The 23,113-nt window shown below is 42.0% G+C and overlaps 2 protein-coding genes across 2 annotated transcripts; one reads left to right on the top strand and one right to left on the bottom strand.

Annotated features, from left to right (window-relative positions):
- SNW1 (SNW domain containing 1) lies at positions 1-18,426 on the top strand. The gene is made up of 14 exons (XM_050953284.1): positions 1-107; positions 1,620-1,773; positions 3,826-3,987; positions 8,236-8,331; positions 8,424-8,530; positions 9,332-9,436; positions 9,528-9,597; positions 11,287-11,352; positions 12,607-12,723; positions 13,404-13,545; positions 14,753-14,849; positions 16,154-16,271; positions 17,355-17,518; positions 17,600-18,426. Exons 1-14 carry the CDS (start codon positions 94-96, stop codon positions 17,796-17,798), a joined length of 1,611 nt encoding a protein of 536 aa, XP_050809241.1. The 5' UTR covers positions 1-93; the 3' UTR covers positions 17,799-18,426.
- SLIRP (SRA stem-loop interacting RNA binding protein) lies at positions 18,356-23,097 on the bottom strand. Its single transcript, XM_050953365.1, has 4 exons — positions 23,001-23,097; positions 22,540-22,598; positions 20,447-20,554; positions 18,356-18,493 (listed from the first exon to the last, which is right to left on the bottom strand). The coding sequence occupies exons 1-4, from the start codon at positions 23,074-23,076 to the stop codon at positions 18,419-18,421; spliced, it is 318 nt and encodes a 105-aa protein (XP_050809322.1). The 5' UTR covers positions 23,077-23,097; the 3' UTR covers positions 18,356-18,418.
- Positions 23,098-23,113: the final 16 nt, after the last annotated feature.

Genomic DNA, 23,113 nt, shown 5'->3' with positions numbered 1-23,113 from the left:
TGCTTTTGATGTCTGCGCCTGCGCACTTGTGATCTCCCGCCGTGCGGCCACTGGCCAGGGCCCCAGAAGCTCGATCCGAGCGAGAAGAGGAAGATGGCGCTCACCAGGTTGGCGGGGCAGGTCTCCGCTTGGGGTCGGGTTCCCTCCGTCCTGCTCACGGTCCAGTCCGCATACACTTACACCCTGCAGGGTCCGGGCCCGGGCGGGCTCTGTTCCGGGTGCGAGGTGGCTCCCGCCCCCACCCAGGGACAAACCGCGCTGGCGGCGCCTAGGCCGCCCCGAGCCGGGGCCTTTCCCGAACGCCCAGCTGCGGGCCCCGCCGCCAGGGGGACAGGGCCGGAGAGCAGGGGCGGGTTGGGGCTCGGGGACCGGACACCTCTCACCGGCCTGCGTCCCGGTTCGGCCGGCGGCTGAGCACTGGGGCTGGGGAAGTGTGGGAGCTGCCAGCTCCCAGGGCGGCGCTGCGGGAGGTACCCCAGGTCCGGAGGTCTGCGGCGATCCTTCGGGCCTGTACCACGGGGGCCCCGTACAGAGGGTCTGGAGAGGGAGTTAGGGACGGGAACCTTCTTCCAGAATGTGCAGCGAGCTCTCTGGAGCTGAAAGGGTTAATTTCCCTTCCTCACCCCCTGTGTGGGGATCCCTAGGGTGTGATGCCTTCTCCGAGGGGCTACGCAGCCATTCCTGCTGGGAGACCGGGGCACAGGGAGCCTGGGGTCTGATGCAGCGTTGTCCAGGACATCCCTGTGCTTGGGGATTGCATATAACGCTCTAGATATGAGCAGACACCCGTGGGCTGGGATGATAGATCCCATGGTGTGCACAGCTCCATGTAGGTCCTAGGGGAGTCTACTGAGAGAAGTTGAAAGATAAATGTCATTGCTCTGTCTAGCTTAAGGCATATCTCTTTTTGCGTTTACTCTGACAAACGTTTTGCAACCAAACGTTTCCTTAAGGACGTGTAAAGAGGGGCAGCCTGGTACTCAGATGGGGGTGCAGGGTGAGCTGAAATGGGGAAACTAAATGTTTGGAATTTTAGCTGAGTCCTTTGTTTTTGGCCAGTGGGAACAAGAGGTGCACTGGAGAAAGTGTGCACCACCCCAGAGAAAGGAATATCTTGTATAACTTGGGTACTTTGTCCAAATCTTAGTGAGAATGAGGTATATCATTGTGTCTATTTGTGGCCATTTACATGAGAGAGTCATTAAGAATTGGAGGATATTTTCTTATTCACTTTGACAGAATGGTAGAAAACATACTTACATGGAAAGATCTGTTATGTTCTTCTGCTCTGTTGCTAAAGAAAAGGCAGACATGGCTCCTGGTGGGCATTGGTTCAAACAGGGGTTGGAAATATGTATTAATTAATTATGTTAAGTCTAGAGAGGTTGAGAAAGAGTGCCACCTTCAACATTTCAACTCAGTAGCAGCTGTGGCCCAGCTGAAAAGTCCTGCACTCAACTGTTAAATGTTAGATATTATTTCTGATCCAACACAAATCAGTGGCAAAGATTAACTTTCCCTTGAAATACTCTAACAGACTCAAATATTGCATTCCATCTCTATTGTGTTGAGTGGGTGAGGCTGTCAAAGTTCACATCCTTTTCTTTTTGTTTGTGCAGTTTTTTGCCAGCCCCAACGCAGCTGTCTCAGGACCAGCTAGAGTTAGAAGAAAGGGCAAGATCTCAGAGGTCAAGACAGACTGCATTGGTGTCATCACGTAGGGAACCTCCCCCATATGGTTATCGGAAAGGATGGATACCACGAATGCTAGAGGTAAATATTTGAATTCACGCTCTGGTGATAGCTCTCATTTATTATTGATGTGTTGTTTTTTTTTATTTTAAAAAGGATAGATTAAATCCAAGCACTTGGATATAGCACAGAAAATTGTGTAGCGCCCCCCATATGAGAAATTGACTGGTTATGTCCACCAGTCCAGGTGGAAATATTCTGGGTTTGGTTTGGTTTTACAGTATTACTACTTACCATAGAAACTTTCTAGCTATATTGTACATTACCTTCCCTGTGGAGAATATTATAAAATGAAAGCAAGCAGCCCTTGAGATCATGGCCTTCTGAACACATGCCTGTTTTCATTTTCCTGATTTGTTAAGTACACCGTTCAGATTAAAGTTTTCCATGCATGATTACAGTTGGACAGCTAAAAAGAGTTGTATCAGAGAACAAACTCATGGTTACAGTGTTTTAATTAGTAACAGATTATCTTACTCTCCTGTGGTTGTAGAAAGCATTGGCATTTGTCAGACATCAGTGTTAAATATATAATTGCCAGAAGCAACCTGAGATAATGATATGTGTTCTTAGTCTTGACCCTGAACTTGGTTAATCTCCTTTCAACTGCAAATGCTGACAAATTGGGAGTGAGAACAGGTGTTTTTGAGAAATTGCACCAAGACACTTTGTATTTTGACCCAGAAATTCCTTGCAGTGATTTAAAATTACATTTGACATGAGGTCTGAGACTTGGTGTGGTTAGTCCTGAACCAGTGTTAACAACAACAACACTTCTGGGACAAAGGACCAGTGACACTACTGAAGTGTTAATACTTTGCAAACCACCAGGACTAGAAAAGGATATCTCATATAGCAATTGCGGCTGTCCACTAATATAGAATATTCTTTTTTAGTTTCAATGTCTGATGAGAGATCAGATCTTAAAATTTCCACATTTTCATTAATTCTTTTCCCTACTGCATTTTAATTAGCAAAATTAATAGAGCTGCTAAAGATATCTTTTTAAAATTGGGTGTCATGGCTTTCAAATAGCATCCAGCCTCACTTCCAAACACGAGCAGTACATGAGCTGATAAGTATGTGGGAAGGACTGTTACAAGTATCTGTCCAGTTGATAGATCAGTACAAATGTCTTTAAGAGCAGTAAACTGTTCCAAGCATGATTTTGGCCCAGAGAATAAAAACGAAGTTTAAAAATCTCATTTGGGTTTACTGACCAATGACTATCTTTTGGTCTGGTTAGGGTATGAAGACTATTTAATTCTGTAACTGAGGTCTTGGAATGTGACACTTGAATGAAAGAGCCTTGGTAACTCAACTCAGATTGTTCTTAGCATGTATGGAGCACTAATCCTAGATGTATCTCAGCTTTTACGGATTCAGAATGGTCTGGTTTGAGAGGCCTGCCTCCTTCAGCTCATTAAGGAGTGGAAGGGCAAGTAGGAACTCTTGAAGCATGGGGCTTGGAATTCTTAACCAAGTGCCAATGTATTGGAGTCTAGCATATCTACCATTTTGAATGTGTGAGTTACAGGTTTTGTGAAAAGAGTGTTTAATTGTTAAAGCAACAAATTAGCTGCTAAAAAATGTTCACTGCTAATTTTGCTGTGAAAAGTGACAAATAACAAATATAGCTTAGCAGCAGAAAACTGTCACTCTTGTAACATTAGTAGTTTGCAGTTGCTTTATTGTAATAGTAAAATACTTAAAGTTCAAACTCCTTGATTCATGTCTGAATCTAATTCTGTGATTATTATTTGTATTGTGGTAGTGTCTGACATATGCCAGTCAGGGATAGGAGCCCTTGTTTGGTGCAACAAATAATTCTGGACATTGCCCAAAGGAAAATGAATGCATCTCTCTTCTATTTTAAGGATTCTGAATTCTGCTGCCCACTGAAAGAATACACTGTTGTATAGTCTGGTTGTTGCACTCTGGGAACAAGGCCATTGTGCTGGAACCAAAGCACTCCCTGCTCCCATTCCTTGCTGAAAAATACTGGCAAATCTCATGCTTGGTTTCATGCCACATGTTTCATCTATTGCTCACTTCTGTTTTCTTTCTGTGCAGGATTTTGGAGATGGAGGTGCTTTCCCAGAAATCCATGTGGCCCAATACCCATTGGATATGAGCCGAAAGAAGAAAATGTCCAATGCTTTGGCTGTTCAAGTGGATGCAGAAGGAAAAATAAAATACGACGCTATAGCTCGACAGGGACAGTCAAAGGACAAGGTAATACATTCTTACAACAGGCATACATGTGTCTGGAAGCCTTAAACAAATTGGGTTAAACATGTTTGTTCTAACAAACTGTCACCATTTTGACATTGGAAATCTAGATGGTCACTTTTAAGCATTGATGTGTTTTGTTAAAAGTTTAGGAGGTGAAGTAAGATCACTCAGATATGAGTGGCACTATTGGGAGGATATGGTGACCCAGACCTACTAGAGTCTTTCTATTTTGTAACTGTGATAATAACTTTGTGATCTTACAGAGGTTAGGTAATGGGGGTGAAAGTGCCTACTCAAAAGTTGTGTGTTGTTGGCGAGTATTATACTGGAATTGGACCATCATGGGGCATTCTACAGAAAGCAAGGCACGAGGGTCGGTTTGTCAGAGTCAGCCTTCAATCAGACTTCTGTAATTCGGGACCAAATTAGGGGTCTCTTTCTGGCTATGAAATGCGGGCAGTAAAATAGCACAAGCACAGCTTCCAGAAAAGTGGACCCTATGTGCTTTTAGTGTAACTGTCATACTATCTTGTCAAAAATAGGACAGACACCTCAAACTGGTGGAATGTTCTGTAATTAGATTTCACCAATCAGTATCAGATGTGAACTCCTGTATCACTATACAGTCTTTCTGTGAGTCATAGACTGTCCCCTTAGGCTCTCCAGTCTATCTTGCCACCCAGGCAAGCTGGACTTAGTGATAAATGGTCACTTACACCAAAATAAAAAAATATTCAGGTTGAGACTAGTCACTTACCCCAGATCAATTTGTACTGTATATCTTTCACCAATGACAATGCCTATAGCCAATTCTGTAATAAACTAACTAAAGATTTATTAACTTGAGGTGGGGGGGGGAGTAAGGTTTATTTACAGGTTAAAGCAAGCAAGCGTATAACACAAATGAGTTGCAATCTAAATCCTAAGAATGACAGAGTTGTAGTGATCTTTTAATTCAAAATATCTTTCAGGGCAAACCCAGGGATAACCCTGGTGGATCTCTTGCTTCATTTTGGAGTCTCTGGCCCTGTGAGAGTTCAGACAGCAAAGAGATTATTGTTTTTTCTTGAGGCATTTTTATATCTTCTTCCCTCAGAAATCAAGCTGATAGTCAGAGTTCCCACAGAAGTCCCTTCCTCATGGGGAGAGGGGTGAAGAGGAGGAGGAATGCACTTAACAGAGTCTTTGATCCTTGATATTATACAATGGCTCATTTGACTTTAATTAACAGGATTTAAATCATCTTGTTAGAGACCATCAACACATACAACAAATGTACTGCACAAGTCTCTTCCTCTTTCCTGTTTTGTTGAGTTACATAGAGGTTAATAATGCAACTTTATAACATGGGGTACAGTTGCATGAGAACAATACATGCAGCATGCTACAGGCATTGTATAAAACACTAAACACAACTTAACATCTAATATTTATTTTGCTAATGCTAACGCACAAGTAACCAAGAGTGGTTTCCAGCTATGCATTTGTAAATGTTCAGTGAGGCCTGGGGCCTTGGCATGAGTTGGCACCTGGTCTGCCAGTGTCACAGTAACATTTACTACTTTTTTTTTTTTTTTAGTCTTCATGTTTTAACTCTTTTGCATTGGAGTCTTATTTTGTTATTTCAACTTCCATTGCATTGCAATATGGGGTGGGTAATGTTGCTGACTTAAAATTGCCATACTGTCAGATGCTCTGGGCCTGGACCTGCCCTCACTGAAGTCAGTGACAAAACTCCCGTTGACTTCAATGGGAACAGATTTGACTCCTATATCTGTAGTGGTGATTCCTAAAAGGAAATGGTTAAATTGGTTATTGTGGTGTCTTAATTGACATTTAGAAGACAATTATGCAAACTCCCAAGCCCACTATGAGGAGCTCATATTTCAGAGAGGGTGGATTGGATCATAGACTACATCAAAGCTTTCATTTTCTTTAAACAGGTGTGGGACAGGAGATTTAGTGAGGTTTGACTAGATCAGATGTTTGACCATTTCCTTGCTATAGTAACTATTATCCATCTCTCTCCAGAGTAACCTAAAAGAAATCTGAAAAAAAAGCTGAACACAGAGGGCTCTTTAATTTTAAAATAATTGAGATGTTGGTATGTATAATTGTTCAGGAACTCAAGATTCTTCCTGGATTGACGGATAGCCCCATGAAAATTTAAGCACTAGGAGGAGCACTTACTTTTTACAAGGATGAGTGCTGTTCAAAACCTCAAGGTAGATGGGGAAGGGGTGTAGCTTTCTGAAAGGATCAAGTGCCCAATGAATGCGACGGTGACTCAGACTTTGAGGGGTGAAAATTTCCTTGATCAGAACACACTGATGGCTATGGTATGAGAACATGAATAGAATAGACCTAATAATTTGTGAAATGGTTCATTACTCATATCGGAGTAGTATCCATCTCTTTTGATAGAGCTTTCCTTGAGAAGTGGGGTTAATCCTGGGTCTTTGTGGAGTGACCTGAATTCCAGTTTGAATAAATAGATGGTGCCTTCTCCAGTTGAAGTGCAGGGGAGAATTTTGAAGTTAGTCACTTTTGCCATAGACCAAAATGGAAAAATCTGTTTTGTAGTGTTCGGGGTTACCACATTCCATCCTGTAGATGGCTGCATTTCAGGCAGGCAAGTGATCCTTACTTTACATATGTAGTTGATATAGCTCTGTTTAGAGCCACTTTGAATATAAATATTTTTTCAGCAATATGTTTGATTATGTAAACAGTTACAATGTGACAAGTTTCAGGCAAGAAGGTTTTCCATATAAGCCTGTTCTTATAGAATTCTAAGCATGTATGATTAGATTCTACTGCTAGGTGAAGTGCCTTCAGATATAGGAATGTCAGAGAGCAATCTCTTCCGATGGCACCAAAGCACACAGACATTTAGTCTTTGCCTGTTATGACTGCCCCAGCCTGCAAAAGGAATCTTTCAGTGGGACCAATAAGTTGATTTCTGATCACTCCACATTGGAATAATTTCAAAATGAAATGCTAAAGCCCAATAGCAATGAATCTCTCTTACCTGACTTTCCTTTGTCCTCATCATCAAAAAAGTGGTCTAATTAACATTTATAAGATATTGGTTATCGCCACTAATGCCAGACTACTCTCCACATTGCATCTACTTTACTGTCACTTTGCACACAAGTAGAATGTCTGTTTAGTGGGTAATGAGTTGTGGATTTAGTTCAAAAAGCTCATTTGTGCCCCAATCACCTGACAGAGGTATATTGTAATTTTGAGATAACTCCTTTAGCCTTCTCTTGGCTCTGAGAATATTCTGAGCTCCTTCGATTGCTTGGTCCTTCGTGCAGTGAGGCCCTTGGGTTTTATAGTTAATTACCATAGAGGAATACTGTTCTTCAGATGTCCTTCACTTGGCTTTGTGAGATGCTGGAATAGTGATGCTCATTTAAGGGATTATTAATTTTGGAGTATGTGGATAAGAAGCAGTAAATGGCTCTTGTGTGCTAATTTGGCACTGAGGCTGCAGGTCAGTTTTATAGTTAGGCATACACTATTAGCAGTTTATTCCACCTTTCTACTTGCAAGAAAAGCTATTGAGAGATTTTAACCCTTTGAGCCAGGATTTTCTGATGTTACTCATTGAGACAGATGTAAAATCTTAATTCTAGGTGCAATTTTTTTTTCCTGTATGAACCTTTCAGTAACAGTCTTTCCTTATGTTGTTGTTATTGGGGATTAAGATTTAATAATTGTGTGTTGGAGGACTGAATTATTCATGCTAGGAAAAACATGAGATCTCTCAAATATTTAGCAATTTCAAGGAGGTAGGGAAGATGATGATGCAAGGTATAAAAGCAGGATAGCCATTTGAATTAAGTTTCCCTAGTTCTTGAAAACTGATATATAAATCTGGGTTTTCTAGCTTTGCTGGGGGATACCAAAAAAAGAGAGGGACTGGGTCAGGGACTGGGAGCCAGGAATTCATTAATTCTAATCCCAGCTGTAATGGCAGTTTGCTATGTCACTTGGGGCAGGTCACTTCTTTGCCTCCAATTTTTTCATTTGTAAAATGGGGGTGATACTACTTCCCTATTTCACAGACGTTTTTTGAGAAATCCTGATTTCTGTGGTGCACCTGGAAGCTGAATGATTGCTATATAAATGCTAAATATTATCAAAAGGATAATCTATCTTCTGAAATATCTCCTTGTGGAATGGTGCATTTCCATGTATTCCTGTTCCACAGCACTGATCAATTATAATGTGTTTCAGGTAATTTACAGCAAATATACAGATCTGGTACCTAAAGAAGTTATGAATGTGGATGACCCTGACCTGCAAAGACCTGATGAGGAAGCAGTGAAAGAGGTACTGTATGCATTGATGCATATAGCTATTAAAGCTACATTTTATTTTTTGCATCTTTGTTATGGCACTCAACATTATATTCCTAATTACAGCTAACTGAAAAGACGAGAGCAGCCCTGGAGAAATCTGTCTCCCAGAAAGTTGCGGCAGCCATGCCAGTCCGAGCAGCCGACAAACTAGCTCCTGCTCAGTACATCCGGTATGGACCGAATTAAAGTATATAATCCTTTTGTGTAGAATTGGTTAGTAAGAGCGTGCCTTGATTTTTGAGAGGAGGGTCCTCTCTTTTGAAGCTTACTCCTTTGCAGGAGGCTGCAGTGTGAAACTTAATAAATATAGACTTCATTATTAATGAGGAGTTAATTTGAAGCATGTTGATTGTCTTCACACCAGAAGTTAAAACATTTTAAAAGGTTATTGCTTGTTAATGAAATGTGATTATTAGTCCCATTACAGAGGGCACAGTGTGCTGGGAAAACTGACCATGATGTGTGCATTTCCACTCATAATGAGGTCTTTATAAGCAGGCTCTCCCTGTACATCATGTGACCAACTCTAAAGCAATTCTGAACTACAAGATTAGTCTTTAGTTAGAAGGAGTCTCAGCTGTGGCCACAAGAAACTTCTGAACCAGAGTTTGGGTCACTTCAGAGCGTACTTCTGCAAGTATATTAAGGGCTTGTCTGGGCCATAGCCAGTGCGTAGTCCAACAATGTCTATGAGCATGTACTATGGCATCTGACTAGATAAGACTATTCTCGTCCTTCTGGTTTGTAATTTAAATATTATACTCTGTCTTGTTGCAGAAACAGGGCACTATAGCCTGAAAAGGGGCAGTTCAAATGCTGAATGAATGTCTAGTTACATCTGTGCATTCTGGTGTTGAAGAGCATTTAAAAAAAATTGGTGTAAACAAAACTGAAATGCAGAGCAGTTGAATGAGGAAGGATGAGGCTGGCAGTGTATAGAGAACTGAATGTATCTCAACTGCTTTCTTCAGATACACACCGTCTCAGCAGGGTGTGGCCTTCAACTCTGGAGCAAAACAGAGGGTTATTCGAATGGTAGAGATGCAGAAGGACCCCATGGAACCTCCAAGATTCAAGTGAGTACCTGGAATTTTTCATAGCAAGTAGAGGATTTTGATAAGCACATTTTCTTACTGCCTATTGATCACACTATGCTTTATCCTTCAGGATTAACAAGAAAATTCCTCGTGGGCCACCTTCTCCTCCTGCTCCTGTAATGCACTCCCCTAGCAGAAAGGTATTGAATGTAGCTGCTATTTTCTAGTCTGGCTTCTAGCGTGTGTTCTCAAACCCCACTCCATTTTGCGATCTAGCTGGTACCTGTGGTGCTTTTTCTCCTTTCCTCTGCCTTATGGTGTGTTGCTAGGTGATTAATTTAGTGTGAAATGTAAAATTCTGTGTCTGGGCAGTGTTGAAGGTATATTTTCCTATATACCTTCACAAAGGTTGATTTTAACTTCCCACTTGTTTTACAAAGGCTCACATTGCTGTGACTCTTCTTAGCTTGGAGGGTTGGTGAGGCTTTAGACTTAGCATATCAGTACTGCTCAGCCTCCTGTATGTGTTTCTTGCAGTATGCAGGACTAACAGGGCATTATTTTAAGTAATTAAAATATAATATGGGCTCAGGACTGATTACCAATTTTACCTTTTTCATATGCAGGTTACTTAGTCTGTGCTGAGGTTTTGAGAAATAAACCAGTTCAATGTATCTCTTATACTTTTATTAAAAGATTAAGCAAGCAGTTACAAACAAACAAGTTCAAGTGAAATATGTCACCAGCTAACTTATAATTTTAATAAAGGTATAATACAATGGTCAAATTGAGGGTACTAGTCAATGGTTCAATTTATCTGGCTAATCAGTTGCTACATTTAGTAATTTAATTATGAGCAAGTTAAGGAAAACAAGCTTCTTAACCTTCCTGTAAAACTTTAAGGGGAGACATTCCTTTTGACTTAAACAGTTTAGCTCAGTATCTGCTAAGAGGTGAAAGCTATTGCCTGTCTTGGTTCTAGGGAAATAGAGCTCTTAAAATAATTTCCCATAGCACCCTTTTGGCTTTTTCTCCCATTAACCTTCACTGTTTGAAAATTTTTGTTAAGCTTGGTTTGTTTGATACATTCCCCTCCTCACTTTAACACAATGCCTGCATCTTTCTGGCAGTCTGGCACAGACACAGAATGATTTATAAAATCCTAGACTTATAGGAACTTTGGAACACTATTGGTTTAACCCAGAGATCTTTTATTGTTTCAATAACCCTTAGAGGTTTAGTGTCTACTTTTGAGAACAGTTAGTAATTCACAGAGAGACACGCATACATGCGCACACAAACTAGTGAGCATTAGAGTAATTTGAGCATCCTCAAATTGCTTTAGAGAAGGATTTTCACGCCTTCCTAAAACTTTTAGCTCACAATTATCTTAGTTTGGATCTAAACTGATATTAACCAGTGTCTCTGATGATGGTGCAATGTAATTTAAGCACATTCACATGTGAGGAGGAGGGTTGGTCTCTTCTCTTAGTTGTACTGCATGGTTGGCTCAGCTGGTGTTGTCTTTTACCACCCTTCTTTTGGATAGCCAGTCCAGAGAGAAAGAGAGTAGGATACAACTTGAGGTGTTGTGTTGATGGTTGGCATCTTTTGTAGGGCTCAGTGACTTCTCTGCTCCTCCCTGAGGGACCCTCGTGTCCAGTCATGGATTCCAGGATGTTGGCTACAGCTCATCATGGAACTGTGTCCTGGCATCTTGCTATTTTTTTTTACAAAGAACCTTGCTTTCTGACTTGTCCCAATACTTCCCTAGCTGTCTTTTTGAGAGAGAGGAAGTGCAGAATTTTCCGTACTGGTATAAATCTAAAAAAAGTCTTTTTTCTCTTCTTCCCCCCAACCCCTCTCCCTTGTTCTTTCTCTCAATTCAGATGACCGTGAAAGAGCAACAAGAGTGGAAAATTCCTCCATGCATTTCAAACTGGAAAAATGCAAAGGTAATTAAGTTGTCATGAACTCAGCCTTTAATATTGCATCCTGCTGGGAGACTTCTGTGAATGATCTGCAGCCTGAATAATACTGGCTTTAAACCTCTAGAGCTCAGTAAACTGTCTGCTTTCAGAATGGAGAACAGTTGCAGAGCTCGTTTTTTCTATCTCCTATTTATTAGGAGTGTCAAGATAACAGGAGCACAGAGCTGATGGGGAATATATTACTTCATGGAAGAGATTGTATGTGTTGAGAGAAGAAATGGTATTTAATAAAATCCCCATAATATTGCAGTATGTGGAGCTTGAAACCAAAACCTCTGGGTTCTCTGAAAGTCAATTAAACTGATAAAAGGGGAAAGTGGCATCAGAGGACAGAGTGCATTTCTTTACACTCACTCAGACTCTCTAGATAGTTATCAATTATGCCTTCTAAAACTAGTGTATTTTCCATCTCCAATTTAACTAAATTATTCCCTGGCAGGGGACGTATGTGTTGTGCCATTCAGCAAGAACTATAGGGGGTCCTACTGCTTTTGTCAGTAGATCAGTGTTTGCAGGTGATATTAGTAATAAAATTTCAGTGACTGTTCTGACCATTCTCTCAAAGTTGCTGCTGTGCAGAAATTCCAAATGAAGGAGGCAGGAAAAGCAACATGCTGTGGTACTTTTTCCTACTGAAATGCAACTGTTTAACTGTGCTTGACAGTGATTAGAGGCTCGAGTTTTAGGTTAAAACTGCTTAAACCCTAGCTAAGCAAAAACATCATAGAAACCTGTCTTAAATATCTCCCAAAATACCTGCAATATTAATAGATTTGCATTTTTGAGGTGGAGGCAGACCCTAACTATCTCCCAACCTCACTGGAAGTCTTGTCTCCTGGGGACACAGAGTCCTGAAGTGACTAATGTTTTACATGTATTAAAAACAATTCAGAGAAATCAGCTTTTAAACACAGATTTTAAAACTGGCTACCACCAGAAACAGTGGGTCCCTAGTTTTTAACGCAAAGTCAAGAGCTGAGATGTATCAATTGCAGGTGATCACTCGCATCCCAATAAAGATACTAATTAAAAAAACAGACGATCCTTGTGGAAAAAAGGGAGACTGGAGATGAGGCTTGTATTCTCCAGCATAATTATGCAAATACGTGAAGAGCTAGTCCACTGAAGCATATTCACAATGGGTAAAGATTTTGATTTCCTTGTTTAGTATTCCACATTTCTTTCTCGTGATGAAGTGTGTGTCTGTCTTCACTCTAGGGTTACACTATTCCATTAGACAAGCGTCTGGCTGCAGATGGCAGAGGACTGCAGACTGTTCATATTAATGAAAACTTTGCCAAGCTGGCTGAGGCTCTCTACATTGCTGACAGAAAGGTCAGGCTGTTGTTTAATCTCAGTGTTTTTGTGGTTGGTTTAATTATTTTCTTCTGTGTATTTTTATTTCCTTGGAAAAAATCAACTGAGTGACGTTATAGCTTTCTACTCCATCTTCCTCTTGGGCTCAGATGAGACATATAAGTCATGTCGTCAAAATATTTGAATCAACAGCGCAGCATGGACTGGTCTCCAGGGAGCTTGTTGCTCTTTTCTTACCCCTGGTCTACACTTTGGGGGGGTGGGGAGGAAAGCTGAGTCAGTCTAAGTTACGTAACTTCAGCTATGAAAATAGCGTAGCTGAAGTTGACGCACTTAGAGCTACTCACCACCATGTCTTCACTGTGATAGGTTGACTGCTAACATTCCCGTCAACTCCGCGTACGCTTCTCACTCCAGTGGAGTACTGGAGTCGACAGAAGAGCGCTTGGTGGTCGAGTTAATCGCGTCTTCGGTAGACTTGATAAATCAACCCCTGCTGGATCGATTGCTCCGGAGCTAAGTGTAGACATGCCCTTAGTCTTAGCTGCTAGGCTATATGGCTACCTGGTTTTGTTTCATGTTTACGATCTGATTCCTATTGAAAAGAAAGCCTGTTTAGTGCGCAGCTTCATAGCTGTTGCTCTCCTTGCATCCCTTGCCCTACCAGCATATTAACAAGTGTTCTTAATCTCATACAGGCTCGTGAGGCTGTGGAGATGCGTGCCCAGGTGGAGAGAAAGATGGCACAGAAAGAAAAGGAAAAGCATGAGGAAAAGCTCAGAGAAATGGCCCAGAAAGCCCGAGAGAGGAGAGCTGGAATCAAAACCCATGCTGAGAAAGGTACATCCCTCCTCTCCTTCCCCACAAGAAATCTTGTCAGGATATTAAAGTTGCTTTCATGTTAGTTTGAACCCTTTAAACTAGTTGGAAGAATATGAGAGCCTGTATTAACTAAACCTAGACTGCAGTTGCTAAGCACAGCAAATGCTTCTTGTGTCTTGAGTGACCTGGCATCAACTCAGCTAGTTACTGGGAGTGCAGTGTCAAGTGAATGCTGTGGAGGAGATTCTTCAGTAAACTAGAGATGCATTCTGACCACAACAAGGAGCAGCTTTTATGGATTGGTACAGGGAACCCTTGACTTAAAGGAGGGCCTGGGGCAGCGAGAGATTTGGGGGAACCACCGAATTCACTTCTGTTGTCTAGAGCGTGCTGATATTTCCATTCTGATTCTTTTCACGGGACTGTAACTGAATTACATATTTTATGCCAACCTACAATAAGACAGTCACAGGCCAAGAACAAATCTGACTTTACAAAACATAAATGAGCTTTTTTAAGTCTTAGGATGTCAGGCAGGAATTTTTTTTGCATCCCTGTAACTGGGCTTATTTTAAACAAAACTCTGCAGGCTTTAGTTCACACTGAACACTAGACCTGTTAGTTACTAAACTGTGAATCCCAAGTACTGGAACAGCTGTATGCTCTGGTTTGAAATATTATGTCAAAGATCCAGGTACCAGTTACAAAGAGCAAACATACTATCTGGTGATAAATCCACTCAGTTGTTGCATGCACTTCCAGCTGTAGGGAAGAACATCCATGCCAGGGCTTGTTCTTTGGCTACTAAAACCTAATTTTAATAACACTTCGAAGCATAACTCTTCTGTAGTACATGGGGACCTATCCCTGTGACACCCTTTTACTTCCATGGGAGTTGCCAAGTGTTAATCCCTAGGCATTTGAGAAAAGTATCCCTTGAAGATTTAACTTAAACCCCTGAAAGCCAAGAAAATGTGGTTCAGACAGACTGCATCCTCCATCTGTCTTGTTAAGCCAGGTGTTAGAGAAATGCTCTCAATGTCATTAGAAAGGAATGTTTCGATTCTGCTTTTTCACTTTGTTAAACATCTGATTTAAGAAGTGACAGAGCCCTTCATCCTCTGTAAATCAACACTGACTTCAGTTACTGCAGTGATGACTGGTTTAACTCTATCAAATAACAAGTAACTGTCTATAATCAACAATCTTAAATGTGTTTGTACAGAGGATGGAGAAGCTAGAGAGAGGGATGAAATCAGACATGACCGTCGCAAAGAGAGACAGCATGACAGGAATCTTTCCAGAGCAGCCCCTGACAAAAGGTGAGTCAGGAAGAGCAGTTTATCTCAGTGCTGTATTCATGCAACTCCCTTCCTAGGCAATGGAAATAACAGTAAAGAAGTTTCTACCCATGGGCCAAGTTTGGGTGACCTGTATTGGTGAGAGGGCTTCACTGGTATTCCTCCCTCACTTTCTGTTATAAGATTTTAAAAGCTTTATCAGCATTGCCAGTAGTGTTTGTAAGAAAATGTTTAGATCACACAACTTAAGTTCCACAGGATGTCTGCAAAGCATTTAACTTCATGGAAACTGAGTTTACAGGATGTACACCTTGATCTTAAGGAACTAACAGTAAAAACCCGCATTTGGCTCGTACCAGCTGTTTGGGGTTAGGGGCAATTTAATTGCAGTGTAGAGGTCTAGTCTTGAGCTGGAGCCCAGGCTCTAGGACCCTGAGATGTAGGGGGGGGTCTGAGTGCTCAGGTTGTAGCCTGAACCCAGAAATCTACGGTCATGCAGCCATGGGAGCCTGAGTCAGCTGGGATGGACCAGCTGTGGGCTTTTAATTGTAGTGTAGACATACCTGCAATTAGTGAAAAATTTGTAGCAGTTAGTATGGCACTTAGCTCCTGGAAGCTAGTTTTCTTGATCAGAAGCTATTTAACTCAAAGAGCTCTCAAACTTATGTATATACCCTGAACCAGAACCATTTGGCTGAAGGCATTTTTAAATCCTGCAAGCATGCTGAGGAATTTAGTTGTGAACCAAAGTTTTGGTGATACAGAGCCTAGGAACCACAAAGTCTCAGTTGAGATGAAATTCTGACCCGAGATCAATTGGAAACCTGCTGTTGACTTCAGTAGGGCCAGGATTTCACCCCTGGTATGTGGTTCCAGTTCATTAAACTTATTTAATTCAAGCAAAATGGTTCAAATGAAGCCTGTGTGTTTGCCCAGACCAACTTTTAAGTTCCCAAAGACTTCAGAGCTTGCACTTTTGAAACTTTTGTGGTGATCAGCTCTGAAATTAACCACCCAACCTCCTAAGATTGTCTTCTGTACTGATTCTTATTGAAAGCAAATATAGAGGTTTCTAAATCCAAACCAGTTTGATGTGATGTTAAACAGTGAAAAAGCAAACTCAAAGGCCTTCCCCAAAACGTCTCCTGTGCCAAGAGACCATGTTAACCTTCAGCCTTAAAATGGAAGTTTCAGGGTCAAAATCCAGCTTCTGATGGAAATTTAGTCATTGGTCCAGCAGCAGCTCATGATTTTTAATCTTAACTTTAATAACTTTGATTATCTTCCAAATGAACAATGTTAATTTTGTTACATTTTTAACTCAGGTCAAAGCTGCAGAGAAATGAGAACAGAGATATCAGCGAAGTTATTGCCCTGGGTGTTCCCAACCCTCGGACGTCCAATGAGGTCCAGTATGACCAGAGGCTTTTCAACCAGAGCAAGGTAAAGAAATGAGGCCCTTTCACACTTGTGTTTATTTCTAAAAGGTGAATGTCGGGCCAACTCATCCCTTTGTAGGGACAGTCCAGTGCAGAGAATTAGTGACCCCTTTCTACTGGATGTGCAGAGAAAAGCTTTGAAGGCAGACAGACAAGTTGCAAGACAGAGCAGGACCACTTCAGCTAGTTGTTCTGAGTCCCTTTCATTTAGTGCGGAGATACTAAAGTGATTGGATAATCTCTAAATTTAGATGGATGATGACCATCTGTCAGGGGAATGAAGGAACTTCATTTGAAACACTTTTCGCAAAATGCATAAAGAAATGGGCTACTGAGACAAGGAGGCATATGGTAAAGACATAGATTCAGAACAGGAAGTTAACAGTAGCCTGAAAGTGGCAGATTGCAACTCCATGTTTTACTGCTCATATTGAAAATGCTTCTCAAACAATTGTCACTTGCAGTAAGTTTTATTTAACCAGGTCCCAACTGTACTTTGAAATCAACACTATCAGGGAAGTCTAGTTAATTGAGAGAACTGCATGTGCCCTTTTGTCCTCCTGCCCAGTGACTTTACAGTCATTTTTCTTATTTGTTCTCACTTCTTGTGAAGACCTCCAGGAAGAAAAACTGACTCTGTAGGGAAAGTGTAACACATGCAAAAAGCTGAAAAAGCAAGCTTTTCCTCTTTACTTCAGTTCTAGGACTCCTGGGTATTTTTTTTTTAAAGCTGGCTTGTTACTTTTATTACAGGATTAAAAGTATTTTCAGTTGCTTTAGTTGTAGTCTAAAACTGTTACGTTAAACAGCTTCTCTGTAGGGCAGGTTGAAATAATACCTGTATATTAAAATGCAGGTGCTCTTTCCTGTTGCTTGCTGGGAGGACAGAAATGTCCTTTACTGGGAGGACAAATGTCCTTTTACACAGCAGATGTTTGTAGCACCCAGAGTTCATGATCAGTAGACATTATATATTGTACTTCCCTGTAATTCATCATCTTAAAGTTACCTCACTGAGCTTTTGAAAACTCTTGTATCCTACTCTGATTAGTACCTCACACATTATCCATTCTCTTCTCTTTTTCAGGGTATGGACAGTGGATTTGCCGGAGGAGAGGATGAAATTTACAATGTCTATGACCAGCCTTGGAGAAGTGGTAAAGACATGGCCCAGAACATCTACAGACCTAGTAAAAATGTGGACAAAGACATGTATGGAGATGACTTAGAGGCTCGAATAAAGACTAACAGGTAAGAAAACAGGAGAAACTCAGCCTCTTCTTGTGTTATTTAAAACAATCTGGACTGAACATTATCTCTCTTCTGCTGCAGGTTTGTTCCAGATAAGGAATTTTCCGGCTCAGACCGTAGACAGAGGGGCAGAGAGGGACCTGTTCAATTTGAGGAAGATCCTTTCGGTCTGGACAAGTTCTTGGAGGAAGCCAAACAGCATGGGGGTTCTAAGAGGCCCTCTGATAGTAGCCGCCCTAAAGAACATGAGCATGAGGGCAAGAAGAGGAGGAAGGAGTGAATAAACTGACCTCATTAACTACCAAGAATGGACTATAAACAAACTTCATGCTCATGATATTTTTAATCTATCGGCAGGAGTGTACAGTGGATGGTTACACATGAAGCAGTTTAGCAGGTCTGGGCAGTGTAGGCAGATGTGCATAATGATTCTTTTAAGTTCTAACTAGGACAACCACCCATGAAGAACAGGGGAGGGGGAAAGATTGCTTTGAACCATTCAGGGGCATGTTGTCTTTATGTAGGGCTTTAGCTATGCTACTCCCTTGTGCCCTATCAGCACTCACAAGAACTCTGTCCCAGCATCTCAGGGTAAGATACTCTTGCCTGGAGCTTTAGTTTGTTTTTTTTTAAACTAGCAAAGCTTTTACTTAATATGATAGTTCTCCTTGTGTATATAGCTAACCCCCTGCTTATGCTGTAATAAGTGGAATTTGAGGGAGCTTGTAGGATAGAGTTCTTATGATTCACTGTTCCCCTCCCAGCTCAAATAAAAACTATACAGCCACAGCAGGGGGAAACAGCTGGATTCTGTCTTAAAGTCAAAGACTCTCACACTTCCCCTCAGTAATCTTTATTTTAGACTTTCTTTACATGTTGGTGAAATAAAGTCTCCTGCTGCTAACTCATGTCAGTTTCTCCTTCATTTGTGTACTGGCTTCGAAAACTTCTGGGTTTCTGCTGTCGAACCTGGAGCTGAAATAGTGAAAGCAGCTATTTAAACCACAATTGAAACTTTAACAAGAGACAACTGACTTAATATCCTCCAACCTCACTGATCTCACTCAGGACAGATGCTCTCAGAAGGTATTTTACTCTGCTACACTTGCAGTTTCAGGAGCCATAAGTATAGATACTAGGTTCCCAACAAGAAAGTTAGAAATAGTGCTGCCTTGCGGGAGAAAAATCCTAACAGCTTCCCCAGAACTACACCTAAAACTAATGGAAAGTAACTGTCTAGGATTAAATGGGATAAACTGCCTATGCAGAGTCTTCTACAGGGAGGAAAAATGGTCATAGTAGGGAAAGGGTCCAAACAATACTGACAAAAGACCTAGTTCTGTAAGGAAATGAGTCCCCCTGAGAGGATGGAGTAGTTTGGGGCAATCGCTGACTTCAGGAGCCAGTGTCTTGTTATTCCTATGAGTGAGGCCACTAAAGGAGACAGCACATGGTTGGGCTCTGTCACCTTTCTGATACTTCGCTCTAAAGTTGTTGCATCAAACCTGGACAACTCAGTTGTCTGACTCTAGCATTACTCACACAAGTTTTGGGGCATTGAGCCAATACATTCAATGTGGACATAAGAGGCAATATACTGAATTGCACAAGCAAGAAATGAAAAATTCAGGTGAGGGAGTGTATCTGCCCTTTAACACAAAATCTAAGGCTTCTTCTGAAGCCTCATGTGGTGCTGGATTTCCAGATAGCCTTAGTGGCCCAAACCACCACCTTCTAGCCCTTCTGTACTTGGCTGGAAAGGCCTTGATTGATGAGTGTCATCCAGATCTTTGACCTTCAGTATGAATGTGTGCAATATGCTTTACAGGAGACTACTTCAGCTATGTCTACATTGCAATTAAACACCTGCAGCTTGGGCTCTGTCTACACAGCTGTTTAACAGCAGTGTAAACATTTGTACTGGATCTTGGGTTCTAGGACCCTACCACAGGAACCAATCCCAGAGGCTGAACACCAGTCCAAGCATCTACACAGCCATTAAACAGCTATGTAGCCCAAGCCCTGCACGCCCAAAGTCAGCTGGCATGGGCCAGCAGAATACACCTACCTTTTTAATTGTGATTATATGAATGACACCTGTACTCTACAGACTACACTGACTCCCATGTAATTTCCACTGCAATTTAAAGTGTTGGTTCTAATTTAAATCCCTTTACAATTCAGGTCTTGCATATATTTCTCTGTTCCTATTCTACCTCAAATACTTGACTTCAAGTGATATGTGCATATAGACCAAAGGTCTCCAAACTGAGGAGCACACTGAGGAACCTTCAGCAGGGCCAGGGCTACGGCCCCATGACTGACCCCAGCCTGGCCCTGTTCCCAACCCAGGGCTGGGAGTGGGGCCAGGAGTAGAGCCACACCTGGCCACAGGCCCAGCTGTGGCTCAGCTCTGCTCCCGGCTGCATCCCCAGCCCTTTTACCCCTGTCCACATCTCTCTTCCCACCACCCCTGAGGAACAGCCTGGCTCCCAGCCAGGCATAGACAGAGTAAAGGGGGGTGACAACCATCAAAAGTTTGGGGACCACTGATATAGACTGTCTAAGTTTATATAGCTGACGACTGCATTAAAGGCTGTCTTGGACAGCCCTCTACTCTTGAATTTGTTTTCTTCCTTTTAGTCCAACATGAAGGAAGTTGGACTTTCAAGAGACACTACAAAATCTACTTAGTCAAACTATCTGGAAAAGAGGTTTGGGGTAACTTCAGAGAAAGTTCTCAGTTACAGGTTGGGGAGTGTTACAGTTGTCAATTTTACATTACTTCTATTGTAGTGTTTAGATGGTTCATCCAACTTGTGTTGGGCAAGGCACACGGAAGACACCTCAGCACCCTTGGGCTATGCAAAAGAAGGTAAGAGTGCAGTTTTTTATAAAATAAAATGTTCATTTAAAACAAACTGTTACCTTGATGCCATCGAGGATGTGAGATTCCTTCTGTAATGCATTGCGAAGGCCTTCTTCTGAAGAGAATCCAACCCAGCAATAGCCTTTGTGAAATCCTGTTTCTTTATCCTAGCCACCAAATACAAAATAAAACGTAGTTCCAACTGAAAGTACTACATATATATTGTTACAGCACCCTCTTACAAAGTTTTTCATGGTAAAAATCTTTAGTTCACTAGAGAAAATTAAATACTTTCAGGAGCCCATCATACCCTTTCCAGAACACTTGTGCCCAACTGCCTTGTGAACTTGATTAACTGGATACTGCTCCCCTCCCCTCCAACAACTTGAGTCCAGCAGCCAAAAACATTGTCTTTTCAACATTAGTTTGAAAGGCTGGATAGCATAGGGTGGTTATTTGTTCAAGACTGAAGGCATTATCTATTGTCTACCACAAGTGGCAGCATTTAAATGGAGGTTGATCTAAATCACCTTGGAGCCTTGGAAAGTAAGGGAGCAGGATTATAGCAGTAGTCTAAGATACTAGGAAAGCAGATTGCAATAGTAAGACAAGCAAGACACATAGGAAAAAAAAAATCCATGACTTCCTAAATTCCTTTTAATGGACTTGCCACTTTAAAAATGCATTGCTATCCGCGAAGAGCAAAGCCAGCTACAGTAGCCAAATCTGCCAAAGTACCTCAGGCCTGAGCTGCAGCTAGTTAGGCCTGAGTCTGCTACACAGTTCTGCCACTGAATTTTAATCATGACCACCAGCACCACTTCCAATTTATGCTGAATCTTGTGTCTAGACATTAGCCTTGTCACAGTATGACATCTGTAGTGTCCTGTAAAGAGTGGTGATAAAGACATCAATTTTATTTTTGGAAATAAGATGATTCCCTGCAGTGCCCAATAATTTCACCCACTTCCCAAGTGGTCTCCAATTCTTATTAAACCTACTCTTAAGTAAAATGATCAGTTCACAACAAGAAATATAGGGGGGTTGCTTATTTTGTTGTCCAGCTGTAGCTCACAAACACTGGCGTTATTAGTGAGGGGACAAGATACTTTTATCCTGTTGAAATATTAATTTTTGAGAAACTAGACTGGTAAGCAGTGTCCTACCAGTTACGACAGCTTTAGTGAAATATTTTAAAGTCACAGAGAATTAAATGAAAGGCAAAGATGCATCTGCTATACCTTCCGAATGGAATTTATTCACCACCATTCAGTCAGAATATTTTTACAGAAGACAACTGAGAAAAGTGAGGCAGCAGAAGCATTGTTTAGATGAACCACCATGCATCAGCCAGCTGCCATTTTCCCTAAAAATGGGTGTCTTCCCATATCTGTGAAGCATCCATAACCATCTTCCCAGCTAAAGTGGAATGAAGGAATTATTATTTTTTTTACAGCCACCCCATTTGGCCCCTTTGTTGCCTACCAAAGGGCTGCTGTTAAGCAGCAAAATCACTTTTCAGTTTAACACACAAAATCAAATATTCTATATCCAGTTAAGCCAAGTTAACACCAACTAAGGTACCTAATAACTTTGCACTTGTATAACATCTTGCATCACAGGAGTTCAACAAATATAGGAGATTATGATGCCCACTTTGCAGATGGGTAAAGTAAGGCTCCAAAAGGTTATGTGGACAAGCTCACTAAGTACATCAGCAGGCACACTGGTAATAGTAACCAAAAGTCCAGACTCCCACTTCTAACATTCTGAAGTGTTTTCCAAATATTAGCTATAACTGCTTATAAGTATCTGAAAGCATGAACCACAAGAGATATGAGTTATTTAGGGTGACCCAAGGAAATATAGGAAGGAGATGGAATTAAGGAAAATTTGATCAGAATACAAGAAAAGGCTTCCTAACAGTGATATTGACAAAGCCATGGAAAAAATTCTCGAGGAGTAGTGGAAGTCCCACTGGGGACTAAACTAATTAAGCATTTGTTCATAGGGAACAACCCCAAGTGAGTGGGGAAAATTGGACAACATGAACTAATGGACACTTTCCAGCTCCTGTTGATTACATGATGAATAGCAGCGTTAATTTACTTTGCATAAAGGGGGAATTAGCTAAAGGAAGGCAGATACTCACAAATGGCAACATGCATCTTCTTACAGTCCCAAACTGAGCAAAATAGTCTCTGAGTTCCTCTGTGGGAGAAAAAAGTACAGTCACAATGAAGTCCACGACTATGGGCCGGTGCCTAAGGCCCTACCGCTGTGAGACGTGCTCATCCCTCATCACACGCACCCCAAGGGCAGCACAGGCTGCCCCGCGATACACGCCCCGCTCCACCCGAGATTGGCCCCTCTGCTGGAGCGGACAATGGCGGGGCGGGGGGAAGCTATGGAGCCGGTCGCCCCGCTGGAGTCCTGAACAGGAGAAAGCTCCAGCGGCGCGGGGACCGGCTCCAGCTCCCCTTTGCGGGGCGGACAGGGGGCTCTGCGGCCCTGGGGATCGGGCGCGCTATTCACACCGCCCCGTGACTGGAGACCAGGGCCCGCCCGGAGGGCCCGGCACGGGGGAGGGGCAGCCTTGCCACCCGGACTCACTGGTGGCCAGAGTCCAGTGGATCCGGGACACGAAGAGCTCGAACACTCGCCGGGAGGAGGCGCGCGTCGCCGCCATCTTGAAAGCAGACGAGCGAATTCTGACCTCCGGCCTC

Source organism: Gopherus flavomarginatus, chromosome 5 (genome assembly GCF_025201925.1).
Source record: "Gopherus flavomarginatus isolate rGopFla2 chromosome 5, rGopFla2.mat.asm, whole genome shotgun sequence".
In the NCBI taxonomy this organism is placed as follows: Eukaryota; Metazoa; Chordata; order Testudines; family Testudinidae; genus Gopherus; species Gopherus flavomarginatus.
The sequence above is the reverse complement of the archived record's forward strand: the minus strand, read 5'-3'. Positions and strand labels throughout refer to the sequence as shown.

Coding starts and splice junctions, on each gene's coding strand:
- SNW1 (XM_050953284.1), top strand. Junction 3,988..8,235: donor AGGGACAGTCAAAGGACAAG/GTAATACATTCT, acceptor AATGTGTTTCAG/GTAATTTACAGCAAATATAC. Junction 12,724..13,403: donor TCTACATTGCTGACAGAAAG/GTCAGGCTGTTG, acceptor AATCTCATACAG/GCTCGTGAGGCTGTGGAGAT.
- SLIRP (XM_050953365.1), bottom strand. CDS start 23,076: ATGGCGGCGACGCGCGCCTCCTCCCGGCGAGTGTTCGAGCTCTTCGTG. Junction 22,599..23,000: donor CCACTGGACTCTGGCCACCA/GTGAGTCCGGGT, acceptor TTTCTCCCACAG/AGGAACTCAGAGACTATTTT. Junction 20,555..22,539: donor GAAGATGCATGTTGCCATTT/GTGAGTATCTGC, acceptor TTTGGTGGCTAG/GATAAAGAAACAGGATTTCA.